Below are 22912 nucleotides of genomic sequence, written 5' to 3'. Positions count from 1 at the left end.
ACAAAAATACAACTTCCCTAAAGATAGAAAACTCTCATTTTAAAGATATTAGAATAAAGATGAATGAGCCCATGGCTGGAAAAAAAAAGTGAAAAGAAATTTAGTTGTTCTCTCTAGATAATTTCATTATCTATTTGAGGACTGACAGACTCCTAAGAATGATTAAAATATAAAACAAAACAAATAAAACTCAGTGGAAACAACAGATTTGAGAGATAAGAAACCTATGTGTAAGTACCTAACCCCTAGGTTGGGCCAACTGCAGCTCAAATTTTTCTTTGCATATAGGGAATCCCAATCCACAAGATAGAATTCTTAGTAAGTAACAGAAACGAAATTATCAGGATAAGCATCAACTGCTTGAGAAAAGGGCTTCAGATATCCTATATTATGACTTTGCAAACATTTTCTGCAGTAAACCTTTCTCCCCCGACCCCTGACCCCACCACCCCCGTCCCTTGTGGCTTGCGGGAATCTTAGTTCCCCAACCAGGAATCAAACCCGGGCCCCAGCAGTGAAAGCACCTAACCACTAGATGGCCTGAGAATTTCCTGCAAGAAACCTTTTTTGAAGAAAACGTAAAAATCAGTTTTTCTACAGTTAATATTTTATTTTCCCTTCCTTTTTAATCTGCAACATCCAATACTGTGCTTGGTATGAAGATAATAATCAACAAACGAACACTTCTTTCTTGTTATCAACTGGTAATTCATGTTAACCCTTTTATCCCTCACCCCATTCAAAAATATGATTTCCAGGGAAGGAACTGGTTGTTGGTTAAAAGCAGAATGAAGAAAAAGCGATTCTGAAATCCCTTCGTTTCTCCATATCAGAGATTTTTTGGATTTTTCATGCCATTATTTCCTGAAAAGGTTTATATATCTAAAAAGTTAAGGTGTCAATCTGAAGATGCTATCCCAACTAATTCTCTGAATATCAATGTTAGTAATATTCTTACTTTTTCTGCATCTTAATGATTTTCCACAGTTACTATTCCTTTTATTCCTCCATCAGAGCCTTTGCTATTGCAGATACTTTTATGAACACAAGGGGAACTAAAGAGCCCAGAAAAACTGTTAGAGTGGAAGTGAGGGTGAGGAACTACTTAGGATAAAGACTTCTCAAAGTTACAAACAAGAATGTTATGAAAGGGTGTCCATCAACTTAAAGATCAGATATCTAAATACAAACTAATGTTAATATTTAAAAGAAAAGTTTTAACTTTTATTTTATTTTTTATTTATTTTTTTTTTGCGGTACGCGGGCCTCTCCCGTTGCAGAGCACAGGCTCCGGACACGCAAGCTCAGCAGCCATGGCTCACAGGCCTAGCCGCTCCACAGCATGTGGGATCTTCCCAGACCGGGGCACGAACCCATGTCCCCTGCACCGGCAGGCGGACTCTCAACCACTGCGCCACCAGGGAAGCCCTAACTTTTATTTTTAAAACAGATAATTTTGTTGAAACAACGATGAACTAAAACATGAAAGGGGGAAGCATATTCATCTATTTTGCATAATTTGTTAGAATATATGTAAATATATTTAAGGTACATATAGATATCCAACAACAAAGAATACAGTATAGGAAAAAGGCAGTAACGATAGACAAAAATCGTAACTTTTATAGGGCTGAAAACCTAACCTTTCAAATTTAGTTTGTAAGTTGGGCATTTAAAAAATATTTGGAGGCAAAAGCTGGCCCAAATACTATAATATGCCAGACAAAACCTCTTCAGAAATGACCTGTCATTAACTCCTAATTATGCTTCCCAAGGGTGAAAATTTCAAAGTACTGTATTTGGTAAACAGGAAAAATAAATTAATTTGGCTTCACTTCCTGTCAAGCTAACAAAAGAATTAAATGCCCCTCCCCTAAAATTAAGGCTGCTCTCTTGAAAGCAGAGATTTCTATTAAGTACTGTGATTTCTATTTTAAGTATCTGCTAGTCATTTCACTTGATTTAGGAAAGAAAATATCCAGGATTTCTGAAGAGTTATCTAGGAATCACATATAGGAATTCTCAAATAAACCACAATCTCTCCCTAGTATGTAAAAAAGAATTAGAATAATAGGAAGCAATATCTCTGTCCCTGGCCCCAATCCTGGAAAGCAGGAACACCTTTATTACACATGACAGAAAAGAGTAAGGGGAGGGTAGGATTTGTCCTGTCTTAAACCAACAGAGCCAAGCCAGAGACTCTTGGCTATATCAAAGGCTCAAAGAAAATTTCACAGGGCCGGGGGGAAACACGCCGATAGCCCTGTTACCTAAAATGGGCTGCAGGAAATACGGAACTGGGATTTCATCTAAATTTTCTTCAGAGTTTTCAACTGCATGTAGTAAATGCACAGAGAGATTACCAGCTGATAAAACTACTTTTGGATAATATTCAAATTATGAATGCTCTATAGAAATACCCAAACACTCCAACAGATGTCAGGAAACAGGCAACATCCTCACTAAGTTGGTTATGGCTAGAACCAGTGATTTTGGTGCGGGAATTCAAACTGACTGACCCACTTATCATCATCTCTTATCGTGAAAATTTTGAATTTAAGTCTTTGTTTAGGTATGAAGCTTATTAATGGGATTAGTGACCCCCAATACTGCCAAGTGTGATGTGGCTTTTCACTCAAAGGCCAAAGTTATTAGTAATAATAACAATTCTCTGAGCAAACTTCCAAAAAATTAAAACTGTTTTTTGAAAATAGCAGAAATATCAAATAAGGGAAAGAATATACATAGATGGTAGATTAAATATACTCCCGGCCATGTCTCCACAGCTCCTAGTACCCTTAAATTTTTATATTTTTGATTAATTAAGGCTTTATCTCCTTCAAAAGCAAAAAGAAGTTACCCAAGGATAAATTCCACATCTACTTAGCTTACCCATGTACTCCCAGTACCTAGCATAGCACGTGGCATATGGCAATGGGTAAGGAATAATACACCAGTATTCCAATACCCTCTAGCAAAACATGAAGTTCAACACATATAGCCACACACAGTAAAACCAATCCTTCCTGAAGTTAAAAAGGATACATTGAGCTGCTTGCTCTTATTGCTTCAGCCTTTATACTACAACTGTCTTATGAACAACTCCAACTTAAAATTCTCCTGGCAAATACAAAATTAGTATATTCGATATTTCTTTGGATTAAATACGTAAGACATATACCTTCACTTAGGTGAAAAAAAATCAAGTCTTCAAGTCCCCATATTCATTAACCTACTATAATTATCACATATTCTAACTAAGGGAAATGAAATTATTTCTAAGAATTACATAAACTCAGAAAGAATTCTGTTACTTCATCAGTGTAAGAAGCCAAATTCACTGTACTTGTCCAAAGCTATATGTATTTCCTATATTTAAACCTTCACAATTAATTCATCAAATATTTACTGAAGGCTTTTGTGTAGAAAACACTACTGGGAAAAGGAAAGCCCATCAAGATGACAAAAACTTCGCTATTCCACCAAAACAGCTTACAATTTTATAGAAAAAATGATAAAAGTAACCAAAAAGACCATAAAATAAAAATAAGAGAAGTGAAAAAGTATCAAAGGATATAGAGATCAAATTTGGTTAGAGAGCTCATGAAAGACAGTCATGAAGGAGGAAGCCTTTCTCATGGCCTTGAAAAGAGCAGGGCTCAGCAGAAACCAAGAAAAGAAAGTATGAACCATAATCTGGAAACACCAAGTAGTCTTATAAGTCAGAAGTACAGGGAAATAGCAGAGTATGAGACTGAAAAGACAAGCCAGAATCATAATACAGAGAATCTGCCCCAAATTCTGAGTTGAAATGGGAATTCAATCATTTACGGGAAGGGAAAATAACAAAAAAACATAAAATAAAGTCTAATAATTTGAAAGAAATATTAAAATTCCCCCAAAAAACACTGTTCTAAATAGTTACTAGAAAAAAGAAATCTTGGTTTGGCCACACTGTGCATTAATTAATATTCATAGGCTGGACTAGAGAATATAACGCTATCTGCAACAAATATGTCCATTTTTAAAATTCTGAATTGCAAGTTACTGATTTACAAAACTTTGTGAACCCTCCACTCTTAGTAACTTAATACCATCTTTCAATTTTAGAGCATGATTTTGGTGCCAAAAAGTGCTGGTTTGAGAACCAGTTCTGATCATCACTTTCATCAACTCTGAGTTGGAGATAAGCATTGTATCTCCCTCATAATGCTGTAAATGCAAGGATGTATGTAAAGCATTAAGCAAAGTCCCTGGCAAATATGAACACTTCATTTATTCATCCAACTAATGTTTATTCAGTTCCTGCTCTGTGCCAGCCACTGTTCTAGGAACTGGGAACAAAGTGGTGAAGAAGACATACAAAATCTCTGCCACGGAGACACATTCTAGTGAGGAAGGCAGACAATACATAATTAAGCATATATACATATTTTGGTGGTGAGAATGTTCTGGGCTATAAAGAAAACTAAACCAACCTTAAAGAGCTATGAGGAATGGAAGGGACTATTTTAGAAAGGGCAAGTCAGGCAAGCCTTCTTCAAGGAGAGGCTACAGTAAATGTCAGTGGTTGGCAGCAGGAGTAGTTAGGGATGGCTTGCAGTATCTACATAGCCTTTAATGATGATGGGGTTCAAGTAGATTACAAATGAGACATCTCTTTTCTACAATTATTTACAAATTAAAGGACTCTATAAAAAAGTTGCCTAAGGGTAATAAACAATCCCGTTGTTTTTTCTTCATGGACAAATGTTAAAATACATTTTTTTTAGACAAAAAATCCCACAGAGAACCTGGTACTCAAACACAAGGCCTTAAACAGGTTTCACAGACTACACTCTCATGCTGTTATGTATTAATGAATTTTCCTGATTAACAAGTAAGCTGCTTGAGTTGACAAAGCAAAACTTTTCCTGCCCCCGGTACTAAATACTAGGACATGTTCATTCGTTACGTGATTACTTACTTCACTTTCAGCAAAATGCCTCTCTCCTTTCAGGCACAGTGAAGACCGTCTCAGTGTCTTCTCATCTCCATCATCAAAAACTGTGAGAAGAGGTAGAAATGGCAACTACTGAAGGGTTTTTCAAAGATTAACAAAATGACATAAATTATCATATAACTTTCTCAGTGCAAACAGAGCTATTGTTTTAAAAGATTAGATCTGAAATTCAGTACACATTTTAAGTTTTGTAACAAACAACTTCAAGTGTAGAGTATGTTTTTCAATTTCTAGGGGAAAAAAATAATATACCTGTAATGAAAACATCTTCCCTGGAACAGAAAACATCAAATGAAAATAAGAAGTTAGCATTTCAGAAAGAAACCTTTTAAATGCTGATTAATCCTTCTCAATATGGTAAAGAAGAAGCAAATTTTCCTATTGGTAAATACTGACAAATTTACCTAATAAACAAAAAATAACAGTACAAGTTTATATATTCAGACTGCCCCTAAAAATTACCCTATTTTTATTATTTAAAGCAGTGTTTCTCAACCTCAGCACTACTAACATTTTGGACCAGATGGGGACTGTCATGGGGACCTGTGCACTGTGAGATATTTAACAGCATCCCTGGCTTCCAGCCACTAGATGCCAGCAGCACCCCCTTCCCAGTTGTGACAACCAAAAATGTCTCCAGATGTTCCCTGGGTGGCTAATTTGCTCTCACTTGAAAACTATTTATTTAAAGTTCTAAAATGTCCCAGAAAATTTGTTGTAAGTTTACATATATACAGAATAGATGTACACTTTATGATATAATAATTTTAGCATATACTACATTCCTCACAAATCACGGGAAGAGAGTACCTCTATTTTAAATAAAGTTACCAGGCCTTGATTTTATAAAGAGAGGTTTTTGCCAAAAAGACAAAATTAGGTTCTTATATATAATGTGAGCTTTTACATCACAAGAGACTGGATAAATAACTCTTCGTACTTTTTAAAAATGTAGTAACTAAAATAGTCAATGATAAAAGTGCCAATCACACCTAATTATCAAACAGACTTAACCACACAGAACTGCTCACGGTCTTGTAACCTACACAAATGCAAATATATCCTTAGGCTTCAAAATCAAATTTTCCCTCTCCACCAGGTTTTTGTTCTCATACCACAGAACTTATCATTACTATTTGAAAGCTCCATCAAATTCTGATATCACCAAAGACATTTTACTAGATGTTTACTCTCATCTCTGAGATCATTAAACAGTAAGAATTTTTACCATTCAATAAATAATAATTACTGGGATAATAACTCTGTTATCAATTTGGAAAAAATCGGTATTTGATCATATTTCAGAATGTTCAAAAAAAAACTGGGTGAAATAAAAAGCTCTTTGTAAAACAAAAAATAGAACTTTAAATTGGAGAATACATTGGAAAACAAATTTACAACACTGATGGAAGGAAAGCCTTCTTAAACAAGACTCAAACTAAAATGACAAAGGAAAAGGTGACCACAGGAAAATTGACTATGATTTGAAAATTGATAGCAGAGATAAGAGTAAAGCAATAGAAGAACACTGGCAACTGAAGTGGCAAAGGTTAACATTCCCTTTATACATTTAAATATATAAACTCATACCCTGAAAATAAGAAAACGATAACCTTCCCAAGAGGAAAAGGAGCGGACTGGGAAGACACTATAAACTGGCAATTCAAACGAGAGAAAATACAAATGAAATATTGTTCCTTTCAATAAACATATGAAAATATGTCCAATCTCACTACTAATCATGGGAGGAGCATATTAAAGCAAAACTGAGATACTATTTTGTGTCCAGATGGGCACAAATTTTAAAATATTACTAACATCACATTTGACAAGGGTTAGGACAACCACCACACTTATATACTGTTTATGGAAGTGTAAATTAACAGTCTTTTAGAAAAGCAGTTTTCATAACCTACTACAGCTTTAAAAGGACATTTCCCTTCGATCTATGCCTAGTTCTCAATGTACACACTCGGGAAATATTAGAATAATGTCCATGTACAAAAGACATTCAATCCAGCATGTATTACAACAGCAAGAAAACTGGCAACATCATGAGTAAGAGAAAATAAACTATGAAATATAATATTGCAGTTAAAAAAATTTATCTGTTGCACAACATGAATATTATGAACGCTACTGAAATGCACACTTAAAAATGGTTAAGATGAAAGAAAAAATTCTCTAAGATATACTTTGAAGTGAAAAAAGCTAGAAATCCAATTGTATAATATATACACTAATTTCAAACTATATGTTATGTACATATTTATGAAATAAATTTTTTAAAGATCTCGAAAGATAAAAAAACATTAACAGTAATAACATGTACGTCAACTAGGGGAGGAAGTAAATCAAGAAAAATCGGCTTTATTTGTATTAGCACTGAAAATATATTTTTAAAAGAAGATGTATTCCCTTACCTACAGTGTACCAACTCGCATCTGTTAATTTATTGATTACAGCTTCTTGATATGCGCCATCAAGATTCTTCACTTCCACAATAGCTCCAACCTAAAGTATTAAAAAAAAAAGTTAGGAAAACTTTAAGAAGATAAATGAACAAACTAAAAACTGGCTTTCTTTTTTTAAACTAATTGAGTGCATGATGGTGAAGAATGAAATCACTACTGATTTGATTTGTGTTAAGGTGCCAGCAATTTTACTCACTGCTGTTTCTGCACCATCAGTGAAAATGTAAACATAGTGAAAAAGGCAAATAATATCTAAGTATTACTATGAAAAGTTTTGCCCTTACAATCTCCCTGAAAGGGTCTTGGGAACCCTCACAGGTCTGGGGGTCCCTGTCTGTGAAACTATCTTTGCCCCATATTATGACCCTTCTTTGAAGAAGGCTGGGGAAAAATTAACAAATAACTTTGAGGTTCTCCTTATGAGTTATAATGTACCAATAGTGACAGTCATTTGAAATATTGTCATCTCATCAAGAAAATGCTGATAATTTATATGGTTTATAAATTTATATGGTTTTTATAAGTACATCAAACTAAAATGCTTCTGTACAGCAAAGGAAATCATCAAAAATTTGAAAAAGCAACCTACTGAATGGGAGAAAATGTATTCGCAAATCACATATCTGATAAGGGGTTAAAAACCGAAAGATATAAAGGACTCATACAATGCAACAGCTAAAAAGGAATCAAACAATCCAATTGAGAAATGGGCAGAGGTTCTCACACCATATACAAAAATAAACTCAAAATGGATTAAAAACCAGAAACCATAAAACTCCTAGAAGAAAACATAAGCAGAACACTCTCTGACATAAATCGTAGCAATGTTTTTTTGGATCTATCTCCTAAGGCAAAGGAAACAAAAGCAAAAATAAAGAAATGGTACTTAATCAATTAAACTTAAAAGCTTTTGCACAGCAAAGGAAACCATCAACAAAACGAAAAGAGAATCTACCGAATGGAAGAAATATTTGCAAATGATGCAACTGCAAGGTGTTAATATCCAAAATATATTAACAGCTCCAAAATTAATATCAAAAAAGCAAAAAGTCCAATTTAAAAAATAGGCAGAAGACCTGAATAGACATTTTTCCAAAGAAATCATACAGATGGCAAACAGGTATATGGAAAAATGCTCAATATCACTAATCATCAGAGAAATGCAAATCAAACCCACAATGAGATATCTCCTGACACCTGATGAGAATGGATTATTATCAAAAAGACAAGAAGTAAAAGTGTTGGCCAGGATGCTGGAGAAAAGGAAACCCTCGTGCACTGCTGGTGGGAATGTAAATTGGTGCAGCCACTATGGAAAACAGTATGGAAGGTCTTCAAAAAATTAAAAATAGAACTACTGTATGATCCAGCAATTTCACTTCTGGGTAGTTATCCAAAGGAAATGAAAACACTGATTTGAAAGGATATATGCGCCCCCAAGTTCACTGCAGCATTATTTACAATAGCAAAGATATGAAAACAATCTAAGTATCCATCGATGGACGAATGGATAAAGATATGTGTGTGTGTGTGTGTGTGTGTGTGTGTGTGTGTGCGCGTGCATGCAAGCGCGCGTGCGTATAATTCAGCCATAAAAAAGAATGAAATCTTGCCATTTGCAACAACATGGGTGGACCTTGAGGGCATTATGCTCAGTGAAATAAATCAGTAAGAAAAAGACAAATACCATACAATATCACATATACATGGAGTCTAAAAAACAAAACAAACAAAACACCAAGTTCATAGACATAGAGAACAGATTGGTGGTTGCCAGAGCTGGGAAGAAAGTGCAGGTGGACAAAATGGATGAAGGGGTCAAAAGCTACAAACTTCCAGTTATAAAATAAATAAGTAATGGAGATGTAATGTACAGCATGGTGACTACAGTCAAGAACACTGTATTGCATGTCTGAAGGTACAGGCTAAGTCTTAAAGTCCTCGTCACAAGAAAAAAAATTTTTTACAACCATGTATGGTGATGGATGTTAACTAGACTTAATGTGGTGATCCTTCTGCAATGCATACAAATATTGAACTATTATGTTGTATACCTGAAACTAATAATAATGTTATATGTCAATTAACCTCAATTAAAAATAAAATGCATATGGGTCTTTGCAGTGATAACAAAAATAAACTTGTTCCAGAAGAGGCTGTCAGCCCCACACAATGCCCAAAAGAAGGAAGGAAATGTTGAAGAATTAAAAGAACTTTTATTTTTTTTTTTGTGGCCGCGCCGTGCAGCACACAGGATCCTAATTCCCCAACCAGGGATCGAACCCAGGACCCCTGCAGTGGAAGCGCAGAATCTGAACAACTGGACCACCAGTGACTACTGTCAATAAATACATAGTACATTTTTTAAAATTTAATACTCAAGTGGTCTAGTATTATTTTCATGTGAACTCACTGAAAATATATTGAGATCAAATGACCATCACTATGGGAAGTTTATTTCCTCTAGGAGAAACATAAATGCTAATACTTTCTATCAGCTGATGGAAAGCCACAAAGTACATTAGGGAACAATTCAAAATCTATATACAAAAAAAAACTCCATAGGCAAGAGAAATATTTTAACAATTTTGAGACCAATATTTAATACACTTGCATACATCAAAATCAAAATGGTCCTAAGCCCTAATCAAAAACAAAGAAAATTTTAATAAATAAGAAAAACAAAACAAGAAAAATAAACCAACTATGCCACAATCAAAGAGGCTGGAGCAATAGGAGAGGAAGACGGCTTGAGGATACAAAGTAATTGTATTTCCTATCCCTTGCAACACTGAACATTTTTTGTAGTTGGTACCAGCTAGCCTGTGCCAGGTGAACAGGGCAGTCAGGCAACGAAGAGCTACGCTGGTGTGCTTATGAGGCAAAAACACAAATAAGGCATGGAGATGTGTGTGTTCTGATCATCCAGGGGGCACAATGCTTCAATGACAGATTGTGAGTCCATCAGAACTTGGTCTGCCATTACTGGCTGTAAGACTTCAGCCAGAGTACTTTACCTCCCACCTCCCTTCACAGTTTCCTCTTCTGTCAAGAGCTAGTATGAAGGTTACATAAGATAATATGTGCAGAGGACTTAGCACAGTACTAGCACATACTAATAAGTGCTAAATAAATGGCGGTTAACATCAAATTATACATGTGCATGTTTTTGTCCTTTTGTCCCTACAAGTGATATACATGGGCACGTAAAATTAAAGATGGCACCTATAGGGACTTCCCTGGTGGCGCAGTGGTCCAGAATCTGCCTGCCAATGCAGGGGACACGGGTTCGAGCCCTGGTCCGGGAAAATCCCACATGCTGCAGAGCAACTAAGCCCGGGCACCACAACTACTGAGCCCGTACTCTAGAGCTCGTGAGCCACAACTACTGAAGCCCGCATGCCTAGAGCCCGTGCTCCGCAACAAAGGAAGCCACTGCAATGAGAAGCCCGCGCACTGCAATGAAGAGTAGCCCCTGCGCGCCGCAATTAGAGAAAGCCTGCACACAGCAACGAAGACCCAACGCAGCCAAAAATAAAATAATTTGGAAAAAAATGGCACCTATAAAACAGAAAGGGTGGAAAATAATTTTCACAAGGCAAGATTAAAAAAACTTACAAGTTTTAGTCCTCCATAGTGCCTACTATATATGCAAGGTACTAATGCCCTGGGGATCCAATTAAAAGTTTTTAAATCAACCACCAACAAAAACTGGCAGATACACACATCTATCTAGTTCTCTGGAAAGTACAGCTTCATTAGGAAAGGATTTTTCTTGCATCTACAAATGTCTCTTCAATTCTGTTAGCATTTCTTAAAATTCACCCAGCTAGGCCAATGTCCATTTCAGACATTCTAAAGGACCAAACAGCACACAGTGGCTACCTGCACATTCCCTTTAGTTTGCTCACTAGTGGAAAGTAAAGCAGCACTAATTTCACTGGCCAATGAAAACTAATGCAAAGAAATGAAACTATCTGTATATATGAACATATTCATCACTTATAACTGCCTGATGACCCTTTAACAATTTTATATGCTAGTAGTTGCTTCAAAGAATTAAAAGGATTGAGGATTTGTTTTGTTTTCTCAATTTTCACATCATCATGGAACTTACATCACCTGATCCCTAGTTCACCACCTATTATTTCCGGAAATTGTACCTTTTAATAAGTGAAACATGGTGAGACCAAAACAGATGAGTAAATAAAAAGCAATCAGTTTTTCCTTGATGTTCATTTCACTTCTGAACACAGGTTTTACTGTCATATAGGTTTTATTGAACACTAAGTCTACTTTTTTTCTATTAGTCTATTCAGAGAGAATTACCTATTTATCAACTCAATAACAGAGTAACCAATGAATTTTTTAAAAGACTGAGATAATTACTGTTTCCCACTGAAGCATTAGAAGTAATAATGAATAAATAAATGAATTACCTTTAGTGGGCCTTTTATGTGGTCATCCTGAACTTCCACTGTTGAAGAATCATGTCTAAATGTTACCTAAAGATTATAAATTTAATTAGCCACCAAAAAAGAAAAAAAAGCAACACAAGCTCCTTAATGCATGAATTCATTTTTATTATGACTAATCTAAACAAATGCTGCCTAGTTTATACAATATCTCAATCCCTAAGTAGATTAACTGAAAATTTTATTATTTAACAGACAACTTCCCAGACTAATTTACTTGATGATTTACATATCATATTTTATTCAATACTATTAGTTGTGAGTTTAATTGTATAATTTCTTTTCCTACAAATGAGGAAAAAAGAGGTGGCAATCTTAGGCTATTAGGTACTCTACCATTTTGCGAAGGCCTCGCTTAATAATAAGCAGTAGCAATAAACACTTACTGACAGCCAAGTATCAGGCTCAAGCATCAAACATATTAATCTTCACAACAACCATATTAGGTAGGTATGATTGTTCCCATTTTGTTGATAAGAAAACTGAGGAACAGAAAGTGTAAGTAACTGGTCCAAGATCACAGAACTAGTACCATGGTGGACCTGAGATGCAAACTCAGGCCAACTAGATCCAGTACTTTACTGTACTCTCCCTCTGTATCAGTATAGAAATCAGAGAATGGGAAACCAGATGTGAGGTAAGTTAAAATAAAGGGATTGAGTTTAAATATTTAATTAGTTGGTAAAAAAGAAAACAGCTTCCAGTACTCAGTATAGAAAAGGTTGTTTTCCTTATACAAAGCAAGAGTTCTTACAGGGATTGAACCATTAATGTGGTCTTACCTGATATGTGTGGTAATTAATTTAGGTAACAGGGTCACAAACCAGCTATGAAAGGAGATGTCCTGTACTCACAGCATCCCAGGTATTTCTGTCTCACACAACACACTACTACGCTTTATTTAAATTATGTGTTTAGATATCTGTGTCATTCACTAGGCTGTAAGCCACTTAAGAATGGAGACCAAGTCTTAATATTAGAGTTTCAATACCTGATATCGCGCTTGGCATGTAGTAAATGCTCAATAAATGAAAACTGGTGGGGAAGGAGTGTTGTTCTTCTTCCCCAGAAAAATGTATTAACTCTGAATCATAAACTAATTAAACTGATATAGAAATATACTACCTTATCTGTTGAGAAAATCATTAGCTTTGAATTATAAAAAGATTTTTAGAGCATCCCAAAAAACTAACAACAAATTTTAGATAGCCACTACTTATAAGACACAAGGCACAAGGTACTGGCTGGCACTCTGTGCCATCAGCAGAAGCAGTATAGACTGTTTTCTTCCTTTCAATGACAGCAAGAAATGGCAGGACTGCTATGTGTCATTTTGCTGGTTCATTCATTACAGAGACACCCAGCTGAGATTATAAATCACAGCTAAAATCCAGTGAAGCATGGGTCCTGGAGTAAGACTGCTCCTGCCCAAAGGAACACCGTTTCTAACCAGCACAAAAGTGTTATCTGTAGGCCAAGTTCTGCTAAGGAGGGTCTCTACCAGCAGGGAGAGATTTTTGTCTAATTCATGTTAAGGTGTTACATGTGCTAGCAGTGGCTCTGTCTGAAAGAGTGAGAAAACTGATAAAAAGCTTTCTCTTCATCTCTAAGATAGTAATGGCAAAAAATGAGTGCTATATGAAGTCAGGAACAGGAAAGGCCACTATAAGAGCTCATGCGCACCAAGCATGTGAAAACTAAAGACAGGGTGGGGGGGCTTCCCTGGTGGCCCAGTGGTTGAGAGTCCGCCTGCCGATGCAGGGAGCGCGGGTTCGTGCCCCGATCCGGGAAGATCCCACGTGCCGCGGAGCGGCTGGGCCCCTGAGCCATGGCCGCTGAGCCCGCGCGTCCAGAGCCTGTGCTCCGCAACAAGAGAGGCCACAGCAGTGAGGGGCCCGCGTACCGCAAAAAAAAAAAGAAAAAAAGACAGGGTGGGGGGCTAAGAACAGCACCCTACAGGCTTATGGTTAATTTAAAGGCCTTATCACAATGGTTCTTAACTGGCAGTGTAAATTAGAATCACCCAGGAAGCTTTTTTCAACATATCCATGCATAAGGAAGGAACCTAAGCATACAAGCATGGAAGAAGTTCCAGAAAAGACTCTGACACGCTCCCCTGAGGTACAAAATCTCTACGGCCTGTTTAACCAGTGATGGTCAAACCAGTATTTTACGGGGTATCTGCTAATGTGGATTATAAACCCCTTGAAAATAGAGATCGGGTTATTCTCATATCCCCATCCTCCTTCACTCCTGCAGTTTGCCACTCAATAAATAATTAACAGTTATTAGGGACATTTTTCAAGAAAAGTAGAGGATAAGGAACCAACAACTAGATCTACCATCATCAATTATAAATCACATCTCAATTTCATGGTTAAAATGGGGGGTGAGTCTTAAAACTGATGTACTATGGTAATTCCCATTCTGCCACTAATTTGCCATAATGGCCTTGGAGAAATCACTAACCCTTTACTGAGCCTCATTTTTCTTACAATAAAATTAAGGAATTAAACTACATGACTTCTAAGGTCCTTTCCAGCTCTGAAAGGCTAACAATACAAACAATACCAAGTCTGTAGTGAAATGGCATTCAAAATATCAACTATGATCATCTAACTTGATTCCAATTGGAAAAAATCACAAGTAATGCTTTGTTTTCAGGTATTTTTACAATCATTACTCCTAGAAACTAAAAACTCATCCTGCAGAAGAAAAAAATTGTTAAATATACTTACCAGTAAAAGTTTAAGCATCAAATACTAAACATATAATTTAGAAAATCTACATATACTGTACCTTGACTTTAACAAGTCTTTTTGCTGTCTTGATCTTGGCTTCACAAAAGGCTCCTCTGTATTTAGCACTCACATCAGTGCCCACCGTCAAATAGGGAGGTTCATCAAGGGCCTAAAAATGCAAACAAATATAATTAGATTTAAACTTTCTAGTTCTTTACCAAAATCAGACCTCAGAATGGCAGATCTAATCCTGTTACAGCTATAAAAGTTGTAATAGATGAATGTATTGTTAACAAAAACAATCTATACAATACTCTAACTTAAAAATAAGTAAAATACATTTCATAAAGCCTATTTAAATGTAGTAAAATGTACATCTATAAAAGATAAAGGCATCCTTTTTCTCTATATAAAATACATATGATCCAAGTATATCATTCCATCCACCCCTCCATCTACTCATTCATTCAAAATTTTTTATTAAATGACCACTGAAAGAAAAGGCAGATCCTTAAAACTCAGTCTAAGAAATTTTCTTTTAATATTTAGGCTATATCTTGGCAGCCACTCAAATTCAGATTAGCTTTGTTACATCCTTATCTAGACAATGCTAAGGTAGAACAGCATAAAAGGGGTGGGGGAAACCCACATGCATTCAAACTACTGGTGAAAACTACATGAAGAAATCCAGTCTGAAAAATCTGAAGTAAAAAATCAGCCAAAATGTCTCAACTGCTTTGGCATGAGTTCACTGTTCACTTCCCGTCTACAATAAATATTATTTTAAGTTTCCTCACATGATTTAATTTTTAATAGTCCTAATCTAGCTGCTCTTTTTATAATCAGGTACTTTTCTGCACAGGATCTATATTTCTAAGGAGTTCTACTTACATTAATCAATTCTATAGCCAAAGAAAGATTATGTAAGTAACTTTTCCCAAAGTGTTTTACAAGAAATACTAATATTCCAAGATGCTCCACCAGAAAGAAAAAGAGTTGGGAGTTTGGGAAAATCAGTTCATTGAATGAATTCCTACTCTGCCTCATCATTTCCCAATCTATTTGTCCAAAGAACCTTTTTTATTTTTTAAAAATTTTAAATAGATTTTATTTTATTTATTTATTTATGGCTGCATTGGGTCTTCGTTGCTGCACGGAGGCTTTCTCTAGTTGCCGTGAGCGGGGTCTACTCTTCGCTATGGTACGCGGGCCTCTCATTGAGATGGCTTCTCCTGTCGCGGAGCACGGGCTCTAGGAGCGTGGGTTTCAGTAGCTGTGGCACGTGGGCTTTATCAGTTGTGGCTCGCAGGCTCTAGTGCACAGGCTCAGTAGTTGTGGCACACAGGCTTAGTTGCTCCGTGGCATGTGGAATCCTCCCGGACCAGGGATCAAACCCGTGTCCCCTGCATCAGCAGGCAGACTCCTAACCCCTGCGCCACCAAGGAAGCCCCCAAAGAACCTTTCTTAAATTAACATCTATTAACATCCTGCAGAAATTTCACAGACCATAAGGTGGAAAAATGCTGTTATACAGCAATAAATAATGAATATATCAATTTCATTTGGATCTTAAAATAAATTCATCCCTAATAGTTGTGGCTAATACACCTAGAAGAGATTTATCTCAAAAAAAAAATTCTAATGCTATAACAAAAGTGACCATAAATATGTCAAACAATTTTAATCACTTTTTGAAAGGTGGGGAGGTATCACAAACCAAAACAAGGGTGCTACAACTAGAAATATCAGGTCACCCTCCTTAATGGCCATTTGCCTCACATTCTATGTATTTCATGAACAATATTAAAAAAAAAAACCTCAAAACATATCAAGTATATGTTTTTTAAATCTACTTAGGAAAATGCCTGTATTTCAATTTATTTATGCCATAACAGAAGTGTAACCTCATAGAAAGATAATCATTTCTGCATTATTACTTTTAAAATCTGTTGATATAACTACGATTTGATAACTTTGTACTGCTCTTGCACCTAAAGTTAATAAATGCATTTCTACTTTACAAATTAGCCCTCTTAAAATATCATCTTCCCAGACAAAATTTTGAATAAGTTCCAGACAAGCTAGTGGCTTTATTTTAGCAAGAATATGAAAGGGACTCACAGCACTTCACCCAGAAATTTTAGGAAAATTTCCAAAAGATATCAATCCACTCTGTGGTTCAATTGATATTGTGTGTTACTGCTAGACAAGCCCAAATGGAGGGGCACTCTTCATGACCATAAGGTTCATTACTCTCCCACAACTTGCAACCTCTCACATTAACACTTCCTGCCTTACTAGCCAGTAAAATTCTGAAATGTAGAACAAGAAATTCTGAAATGTAGAAGAGAAAAAGAGATCATCTAAAAGTGCATGTTTGTGCCTACTCAGGAACAAATAAATATTTAAGAAGTGATAAGCTTTTTAGGTACTTTTATTATAGAGAATTTTGAACCAAAAAGGAACGGGGGGAATAGGATAGTAATATATTTAGGCTACTAGTATACAGAAACCCATTTATGTATTCTTTTCATTAATATTCAATATCAAACACTGGCAACATTCCAACCCCAGCAAACTATAAACATGCTTAATGAACAGACTTATTCATCTTGAATTTGAGAAAGGGAACTTTTCCCCCAAAACTAAGCCCATCCTACATCCTTACTAACATGAAAATCCATGTTGACAGAAAAGAGTAATAATTAGCTCAAATATCATGAGGGCAAATTATTATTTTTGAAGGGTAATATTTTCCTTCCTTCAAGCTAGAACAAATGAAGAGGAATCAGCAAGGTACATAAAGAAAACGTCTGTTACAAAAATACTTGCAAAGGGAAGCCAAAGTCTAACAAAAACCTGCTAAATACATTGTTAGAGCAGGGTTAATTTCTCAAAAAGAGCATAGGAAAAGCAAAGGTCTATGTTCTGATGTTAATTTCTGCCTGTATTTTTTTTTTTTTGTATCATCTTAGGTAAGTTATTTTTCTGTCCCTAATTTCTCATCATTAGATGAATAAAATAATCTGAATTCTGTATACATTTGTTTAACATGCCTATGTTAAAGGACTAAGGTTATTACAAAGATGGTCAGAATAGGATACTCTGAGACACGTAATTGTCTAGAAGTGAAACTATGCTAACCAAAGTATGAATTTCTAAAGAAAAAACAAATGAAACTCACAACCTACATGGTCATATTTGTGTATGTAATTTTAGCAGACCATAAATTATCACTCTATCATTAGTGTAACGTGAGACTAATATAGCACAGTTTTTGAAAGCAAAAGACAAGGTCCTAATCCCAGCTCTATTCCTATCCTAACTACATGAGTCTTTATAGGCTACTGAACCTCCCTAAACTTGTTTCCACTACAGGAAAATGGGGCCAGTATTAGAAAGTACTCAGTTATGACGCCAGAAGTATTTAACTATTCATAATTACTATTATGAAACACTGAGTTGGGCAAATAAGTCATTAAACCAATGTAAATTCAGATCTGGCACCTCCTCCTTTTTTCCTTTTTAAAATGGGAAAGGCAAAACCTCATTTTAAATGATTGCTCACCATAAGTCAGTGTAAAGAGAAAGTTAAACCACTGTTCTCACTTTTTCAACTAATGTCAATACTCCTCAGAATACAATATTTTTAGCATTAAATCTAATGAGAACATAATACAGGATAATTGGTACTATGTATATGTCTTTAAAGTATTATATTTTTTCTACTTCTAGAAATGCAGAAATAAAAATATATACGTTATACTATACATATAGAAAAAACATACATATTAAAGATAAAAACAACTGTTAAAGAGGGATTAAGCTATGAGAAAGGGAGTGGAAAGGAGGGGTATGTATATAAAAACATTTTATCCAAAGTATGTCTTCCTGTTTTTTTCCTAAAAAAAAAGTTCCTTTTTTGTTTTTTACAATTGGCATGTAGCCTTTGCTCTTTAAAATGTATACTAAGGACCATTTCAAACTTATAAAAAAGAAGACAGAACTGTACAGTAACTCCCCTATATACTCATAATGTGACTCCCACAGTTATCAACTCAATTGCAATACTCAAAGTATTATAATCTGTAGTGACTGGGATTATGGGTTATTTTTTTTTATTTTATTTTATTTTTAACAACTGTTAATCTTTTAGTAGACACAGCTTTCCAAGTTTTTTCTGTACATGGATCACTAGGTAAGTATCTTTGTAGTTTTACAAAAATGGACTGATGCCATATATATGGTTCTGAAAACTGGTTTTTTAAACATTTTACAATGCACCATAAACATTTTTCCATGCAATGGATGAAAATCTGCTACTGAAACACACAGGGCTGCAGTTGGATAAAGAGAGTGACACCTAAAGCATAGTATTAGCATAAGGTTAAATAAAGCATTGGGCCTTGCAAATGCCTGCCAGGGGCACTACACAAAAGGAATGTCTTCAAAGCCCCTTTGTGGGGCCCTGCAGCCACCCCTGAGTTCCCTTGGGCCCCTCAGGTGGAAGGGGTCCTGTAAACTTTTTTGCATCCACATAAACCCCCCCAATTTCTGTCTGGTTTTCTTCACCTCATCCTCCACCCTGACCATCTCGTCAGATTCTCTTATCACCTCTTCATTGCTCAAATGCATATCGTGTATGGCCTCCTTGTATTCCTCGAGACACTGAGCCAGCCCCTTGTTGGTTTTTCTTTTGGCCTTCCTGGGTACATCATCCTCAGCTGGGCGCTTTCCTGCAGCCCTTGGTTCGCTGGCTGGCTTTTCTTCTTTTGGCTTTCCCTCACTCACTGGCTTTCCCTCACTCACTGGCTTTCTCTCACTCTGGTTTTCCTTCTTTTGGTGTGCCCTCACTCACTGGCTTTCCTTCTTTTGGCTTTGCCTCACTCTCTGGCTTTTCCTTATCCTTTAGTACTTCCTCATCTTCTGTCTTTCCCTTGAGCTCTGTCCTTCCCTTGTTTTCTAACTTTTCCTGGTCTTCCGCAGTACAAGCTACTCCTGGTTTTCCCGCATCCAGTGACTGTACTTTGTTTTCCATCTTGCCTTGGTTCTCAGGCTTTCCTTCATTTTCACTGCAGTTTTTCCATGTTGAGTGTCCCCTCCTTTTCTGTCCTGCGGGTATTCTGGACAGGTTCCTCCTCTTTCTCTAGCCCAGTAGAGCACTGGGAACAACAGACACGTATACCTGAAAGAACCTGGAGCAACAATTAGGGGCTCCCAGACGGCTCCAGGTCCGACAGCAGGGTCTATGGGTTATTTTGAACGTTCGTATTAATACTTGTCTATATTCTCCAGTGCACTTGGAATGACTATACTAATGAGTCAGTATAATACAGTAATTAAGAGCACAGGCTCTTGAATCAGATGCTTAGGTTCAAATCTACTACTTAGTAGCCAGATGACCTTGCCTCTAGATATAATAAATAGTGACTATCTCACAGGGATGAAGACTGAAACGCTTGCTACATGTAAAGTGCTTATTAGAACAGACCCCGGCATACAATACCAAATAAAGGCTGTTATTATTACTCAAAAATCTGGGGTACAATTGTGAGTTTAAAAAAAATTTGAGGGCTTCCCTGGTGGCGCAGTGGTTGAGAGTCCGCCTGCCGATGCAGGGGACACGGGTTCGTGCCCCGGTCCAGGAAGATCCCACATGCTGTGGAGCGGCTAGGCCCGTGAGCCATGGCCGCTGAGCCTGCACGTCTGGAGCCTGTGCTCCGCAACGGACAAGGCCACAACAGTGAGAGGCCCGCGTACCGCAAAACAAAAAAAAAAATCTGAGTCCTACACCAAAGAGATCCCACATAAACAGAACAGATGCCAGAATAATTGTGTATATGGGGGGAGGGGTGTTTAAAATATTATCCCCCTATTCAATTCAGAAATGAAGTAATCAAGTTGAATTCTAGTAGCAAGAGAGGTAAAGTGTTTGTGGGGATGCTCCATAAAGTCTATCACAGTCTTTTAGTGTGGCAGAAAGATAAAATCAAGACTATACACACCTATTCTGAGGCTACTGTACTTTGATCCAATGCAGAGATATACGAAGAATCATGCCAGCAGGTTTACCAAGATTCCTTTGACCAACACCAACCCTGTTAGGTGTATGTACATGTATATCACCAGGGGAAAAAAAACAAAACAAAACTCTTACCTTCTCTTTTTGTTCTGCTTTTCTGATTTTGGTCAAAAATACAGACCATCTCAGAGGCTAAAATAAAATGTTTTTATATAGCACCTCCATGCCAAAAAAGAAATTAAACTACTATATTACCATCCCTTTGTTTAGCAAACGTAACAGTTTTCCAGTTGTCAAGGCAACAATTACCTCATACTTATCCCAGCATTGCTTAAACATTTATTTTTCTAGTCAATCTACCAAATGTCCTAACTGGCACCTAAAAACCATTGAATTCCATGGAAACACTAAAAGCATAAGCAATTTTTAAATTAGATATTGGTGGATAATAATCCTTCAAGAAGCCAAAATGCCATGGAAATATATAAGCACCCAAATATACAAGTGTCAGAAAGATAACAGTTGAATCAAGGCTCCAAACGGCTAATGTTGACACTCAGAAATATTCAGTTATTCAAGATCTATTTTGTAAAAAGCAAAACAGGCTAGATGACATTTTATTGAGGTAGGTTTTTAAAAACAGTAAGCATTCAAATTGGTTACTAAGGCAGTGCCAATGCAGCCAAGAGAACCAGAACGCAAGATATTAAATCTGATACTAAAATCCTCACTAAATAACACACAGTGTGACAATAAATCTATGAAAACAATCTTTTTGTTTATGACAATCCCAAGGAGGCATTAAAACAATAATGCGGATAATTCCAACAGATGAATGAAAGAAAAATGCATCTATATACCAAGGGTACGTCATTTTAAAATAAGCTTAAAACTAAAATACATAATTTTTCAGGACATACCAAAAAACGAGTACATTGAGGAAATAAAGAAAACTGTGCAATCTAACTGTAAAATCTTCTCTGGAGCCATTCCCTCTCCACCTTTTCATGTCGCTTTAAGGACATGGGGTAGTGAGGGGTCGGTACTGGCGACAGGAGGTAAGGGACAGATGCTGAGTATGCAAGGTGGCGAGGAGGAGGCTGGGGGAGCCACGTGGAAGTGCAGGCAGGCTCTGTGGCTGAGAACGTTCTGGGAGCTAAGCAGGGACAGAGGAAATGAGCAGCAGGGTTGGAAGATCTGTTACAGTGGCCAAGTAAGTAAACTGAATGATCAAGTAAGTAAATATACTGAGGATAGTTGGGGCCATTTTTCTCACTGACAAAGAAATTTAAAAGGAAGGGGCAAGGCTAAAAAGAAGTCTAAGGTATTGGAATGGAATTAGAAATATGAATTCATGGTTGTATTACATATATACAACACAGATATTATATATATACATATGTATTATATATACACACACACAGAAAAATGAACACGTAGTTATAGATGTATATGTGTATATGCATATATATTTGTGTGTCTGTGTGTGTGCATATATACATCCATATATTTTCCTAACTCTGTCCACTAAGAACAACTGACAGCTCAACTCTGACTACTCTTACTTTTTTGATTTTCAGGCTCCCCAAGTGGCAAACAAGAGCCACTCTACCACTTCCCTGGTGGCATTTCATTCCTCTGACATGGAAACAGAATCAATGTGTTACATGAAAATGTCAGAGTTGAAAAACAAAAAAAAAACAAAAAGCATATCAATGGCATATATCCTGATTTCTAAAACCCATCCTACATTAAAAGGAACCAGGAATCCTTGCAGAAATGGTTAATTTCAAAGTTGGGCAGGGAAAGTACAAGAAGATGTAAAATACCTTGTGCCAGAAAGTAAGGAAATGCTCAAAAAATAATGCAGACACTTCAAAGGGAAGTGAAGGGCTACTACTGGCCAAACAGGGGGAAAGTTTGAGCACCAAAAAAAACATTGGTTGTCCTGTTATCCTGTTAGGGATGCATGTGTATGTCAAAACTGAATGATTCAAGATGTGTGTATTCTACTGTAATTTATATAATAAATTATATAATTTATATAATAAATTATAACCCATTCAGTAAAACTCGCATCCCTGAGTCCATATTGACAAACACATGAATGAATGATGAATAAATAAATAAATGCAGAAAAAGGAAAATGCAGAAGAAAGCTCTTCCTTACAATAAAACGTTAATAAATATAGCAGGAA

At 36.3% G+C, this 22912-nt stretch overlaps 1 protein-coding gene across 2 annotated transcripts in view; it reads right to left on the bottom strand.

Annotated features, from left to right (window-relative positions):
* The window catches only part of ARID4B (AT-rich interaction domain 4B), a 128571-nt gene that overhangs the window by 64627 nt on the left and 41032 nt on the right, over window positions 1-22912 (bottom strand). For both annotated transcript variants that reach the window (XM_007452951.1, XM_007452950.1), the window contains exons 3-6: window positions 14751-14861; window positions 11916-11981; window positions 7426-7516; window positions 4967-5046 (exon numbers count right to left, since the gene is read on the bottom strand). In XM_007452951.1, the coding sequence (XP_007453013.1) occupies window positions 4967-5046; window positions 7426-7516; window positions 11916-11981; window positions 14751-14861 (348 nt within the window). The remainder of the gene's footprint in view (window positions 1-4966; window positions 5047-7425; window positions 7517-11915; window positions 11982-14750; window positions 14862-22912) is intronic.

Source organism: Lipotes vexillifer, unplaced genomic scaffold (assembly GCF_000442215.2).
Source record: "Lipotes vexillifer unplaced genomic scaffold, Lipotes_vexillifer_v1.1 scaffold1088, whole genome shotgun sequence".
Lineage (NCBI taxonomy): Eukaryota > Metazoa > Chordata > Mammalia > Artiodactyla > Lipotidae > Lipotes > Lipotes vexillifer.
This window is presented reverse-complemented; position numbering and strand designations above follow the sequence as displayed.